Genomic DNA, 4,513 nt, shown 5'->3' with positions numbered 1-4,513 from the left:
TTTTTGTCAAAAAGACAATCACCACCTATAGGTTTTTGCTATCTCTCATAAATCACCTGAGTCCAGGCATTGACAGAATAATTATTATAATATGTTTAATATTATCTGAAAATTGGCCAAGGCTGAAACTAATACTATATTTTGTTAATTTTAAATGAAATTATTCATTCACATATATTTTTTTCTAAAACAATATTTGTAAATGTAAATAATAGATACCACGCGGTAGTTGTATTCTTTTGTAAGGTACTTTCAATTAATTATATTCAAAAGTCAATTACTACGGATAATTTATTATTGATTTCATGACGAATAAACATTATGGTGATTTCAATTTACAATATTGATGATTATTAATTAATACCTATACGGTTAATCTTTTAAAGATTATATGCAGGTTTAGATTTGAATATTTAATGAATTTTTATGATTAAAAAACTTGTTTTCTTTAACGACTGTTAATAATTTATTGAAAATAACATTAACATTTTATCATAATAATAATATTGATTTAGGTTCTTCTGGTACCTATACTACCTGTCTGCTTGACTTAATTGTTTAACCGCTTAGTAAAATAATTCAAATTCTTGAGCTTATTTACACATGAATTATAAAGAATCACTAGGCAATTTCAGGCAGCTAGATTTGATATCAATTTAAAAATCAAATAAGTAAAATTAAAATTAAAAAAAAATCTTCAATTTATTAAATATGTATACAACTATTGGGTATTATAGGTATACATTTTACCAAAAATACATGGTTAATACTGTTCAATTGAGAAAGACGATGAGCTATGTTATAATTATTATATAATATGGTATGATTAATAGTGTCCGTGTCCGTAGCCGTGTCCGTAGTTGTTTCCGTAGCTGTTTCCGTAACCATGTCCATAACCCTGGTTGCCACCATAGTATCCACCCTGCTGGCCGTATCCGTTACTGTAACCGTATCCATCATTGTAGCCGTGACCACCGTATCCTTGTTGACCGTAGCCACTGTAGCCTGGAAAATCAAACGAATTTGTTGAATATATTCTTTACCAATTATATTCATCCTTAAAGTATATCTTACCTCCAGTGAAACCGATTCCAACACCTACTCCATAGCCACTTCCATAACTGTCATAACCTCCTCTGTGACCTCCATAGCCACCGTAAGATCCACTGCCATAACCACCACCGTAACCACTGCTAAACCCGATAAATCCGGTAGGTGTAGCTGTTGCAAGGGCCAGAGTAGCTGCCAAAAATACACACTGCAAAATACAAAATAATAATTATTATTTTACATAATATACTATACAAGTTATGAACATTTATAGAAATCTACGCTATGAATAATATTTTTATAGCAATTAAATACCTAACAGAACCTAAAAAACTGAAAAATGTTAGTAATAATACCTTTTTTTTTCTATTACCTGATTTTTATTTAAAATTTATTTTTATATTATATCACCCATAAATTTTTCATAAAATGTTATAAAATAGAATCAATTTAAGATAGAGGTGTAGTTAAAACAATACATTTTGTATTCAAAACAATATTTTATATGATAATATTGTCAACTCTACTTATTTAGAATCTAGGTTCTGAAATAATGCAAAAAATTTGAACATTATAATGGAACACAATACGCGTCGTAAGTCGCTAATCATACGGTTTAATAGCTTTTCTTAAATACTGAAGTTACCTCTTATCCCGGAAAAATCGGGCAAAGAGGCTTTTGTCTGGATTAAGCGAATCTAAGGGAAATTTCGATTAACAGCGAAATGTGGCTTAATTTTTTAATGTTTGATTCGGACAAAAAAATATCGTATTTGTAGTCGGCAGTACCTACATAATATAATATACGACGGTCCTGATTATCCAGTGGATGGATTAGATGGCGACCATTGCAGTAGTTAAGTATAAGGAAAATTTACTTGTTATTGTTCAAAAAATTAAAAACATAACATACAGTATTGGTGAATTCTCAGTTCACCAACACGAAATTCGTCGTTAATCAGTATAATTCACGTCTTTTTAATTTATATACATACAACATAATATCTGATGTAATAAATAAAAAGAAATATAACGTAATGTAACAATAATATAATTATGTGGTTTAATACTACACATATACAAATGTTTCAATATTCCACGAATTCCGCCACAATTTTCCACGCATTTATACTTTGTAGTATTCACACTTGTTTGGTGTATTTTGTGAATATCATCATGATTGTTCACTTCAAGTGTGAGTCCCGATTTATACAAATTCATTTTAAAATTTAAACCATCCCATAATGGTGGAAAAAAATAAAAATGTAGAAGTTATGTGTTCGTTACAGTGCCTTATAATGCTCAAGTTCACCCAGCCAAATATTACTACAAACTAAAATCATAATTTTCATTTGAAAACCACAGTGGACTTTTCAGCTATTTATTAATTTATAATATACGCAGAGATAGGTTCACAAATGTCGACAGTAGGTATCTATTATAATTAATGTATTGTTATGCCAAGAAGCACGTACTCCATAATATTATTAAAAACCATTAAAAACTAGACAGTATCGGCAAATTGAGTGTCGGCAAAATAGACATAAACCATGATAACATGTACCCGTACCAAATTTAAGTTTGGATCGAATCTAACTGAAAACTATCTGCGGTAATCATAGAAAACTTAATAATATAATATATTATCAGTGTTCGGATTAGATAAGTATTTTTTTTATCTAGATAAAGATAAAGATATTGCAACTCAAATGTATCTAGATAAAAAAAAAGATACAATTATTTTTTAAATGGTTTTAAATTAAGCTATATTTTAGGAACATAATAATAATAATGAAATAAATAAAAATAATTACATTATTTATAAACCAAAAACTTTGTTTTAGAATTTGTATAAATATTTAAAAATGCGTTTGTACAATTTTGCGATTTTTATCAATAAAAAATGTATCTAGATGAATTTATTTAGATGAGTAAAAAAATTATGTAAGATGAACGCTTAGATAACTTGTAACTATTTATCTAGATAAGATAAAAGATGAAAAAATAATTATCTAGATATTCATATAGATAAATTTATCTAGATTAGTCCGAACACTGTATATTATAGCCGCTCGAGTTCAGCGGGATTGAATTATGAACATTTTTACGAAATGTTAAAAAAAACGCGCGAGTATGACGTGATATTGTTAGTGATTTTACGAACGCGATAGTTCAAATTTGGTGGGTACTTGCGAGGAGGCGCATTAAAATAACAATTCATAGTAAAATACGTACCAAGACGAGTTTGCAGACGCTCATGTTTGCAGTTTCTTTCGTCCTCAGTACGGTAATAGCGATAGTGATTATTATATTGCTGACCGCAGCGGACCACTATTTCTTGGTTCTTCGAGCGATTTCCAAAGACGTCTGATTCGGTATCGTCGGTCACTCGCCGTTTTATTTAGTGCTAAATCCGCCCGCGTGCAGTGCGCAAGTTTTTTTTTTTCATTTTTCGGTATCTGTCGCTCGCTCTTGGACATTCGTCCGGGACGTTGGCACCGGTTTGGCCTTGCGATTTCGACCACGGTCCGAAAAACCAGTTTTCCTCGTTTTATAATTTTTTTGCACGCATAGATATACATAACATTATCTTCACATATATGAGGTACCCTTTACACGTGCAGCGTTCCGATGAATAAATTTAAAGATTTACACGAAAGATATACATGGTGGATAATAATATATATGCTAATATTACATAGTAAATGTATATTATAATATCATTATATGCCCATATATACCTAATACTCGTCTCGTATGATATCGTGTACGGATTTTCGCACGATACCCATAAAATTATCAGACGACTAAGTAGCATATTATTCATTATTAAAAAAACTGCATATATTATATACGTTAATCAACAAATATACTACGTAAGTATGAAAAAAAAGTAGTAAATATATTAGTTATAGGTATCTCATTTTATTATGTTACAAGTTCATCTATGCTGCGAGGTAATAAAATATAGTATTCAGACACATTAATCTATGAATTCTACTTTTTTATTCCGTTTTGCTGAAACACCACCAACAGTATGGTCCGAAGACTATAATTTTAACGATCGTATGATGCTAATATATGGACATATACAGAGTGTTTAACCGTGTCTTAACGCTCCATGCTCTGTGTATCACCCTCGACTTTAAAACGCACGTAATATGATTTAATCATTTAACGAATATATCGGTGATCAAAATTCTGAACTATGCATGTTAAAAGACACGAAAGCAAATACATTTTCTTGATCTTTTAAATTATTATTACAGCACCCAGGTAATAATTTTCTAAAATACCATATTTTAAAATTATTATACACAGACAAGCAATTATTGGAGGGAACAAACATGATGGGCACTACGTATAATATCATGATGAATTGTGATCGTTTTTTCTAGTCATACCTGCAACTCTATGACCACTAAACATTGTTGAGTTGTATATTGTATTTCATAATGTGCTT

The 4,513-nt window shown here is 30.0% G+C and overlaps 1 protein-coding gene across 1 annotated transcript; it reads right to left on the bottom strand.

The window, feature by feature from the left end:
* Positions 1-685: 685 nt before the first annotated feature.
* Positions 686-3,419, bottom strand: ACYPI38370 (uncharacterized LOC100574707). Its single transcript, NM_001246180.1, is given in 3 exon segments — positions 686-1,005; positions 1,075-1,258; positions 3,286-3,419. Coding segments are annotated over 3 exon segments (387 nt in total). The 5' UTR covers positions 3,310-3,419; the 3' UTR covers positions 686-826.
* Positions 3,420-4,513: the final 1,094 nt, after the last annotated feature.

This window comes from Acyrthosiphon pisum, unplaced genomic scaffold (assembly GCF_005508785.2).
Source record: "Acyrthosiphon pisum isolate AL4f unplaced genomic scaffold, pea_aphid_22Mar2018_4r6ur Scaffold_18757;HRSCAF=19439, whole genome shotgun sequence".
Classification (NCBI taxonomy): Eukaryota; Metazoa; Arthropoda; class Insecta; order Hemiptera; family Aphididae; genus Acyrthosiphon; species Acyrthosiphon pisum.
This window is presented reverse-complemented; position numbering and strand designations above follow the sequence as displayed.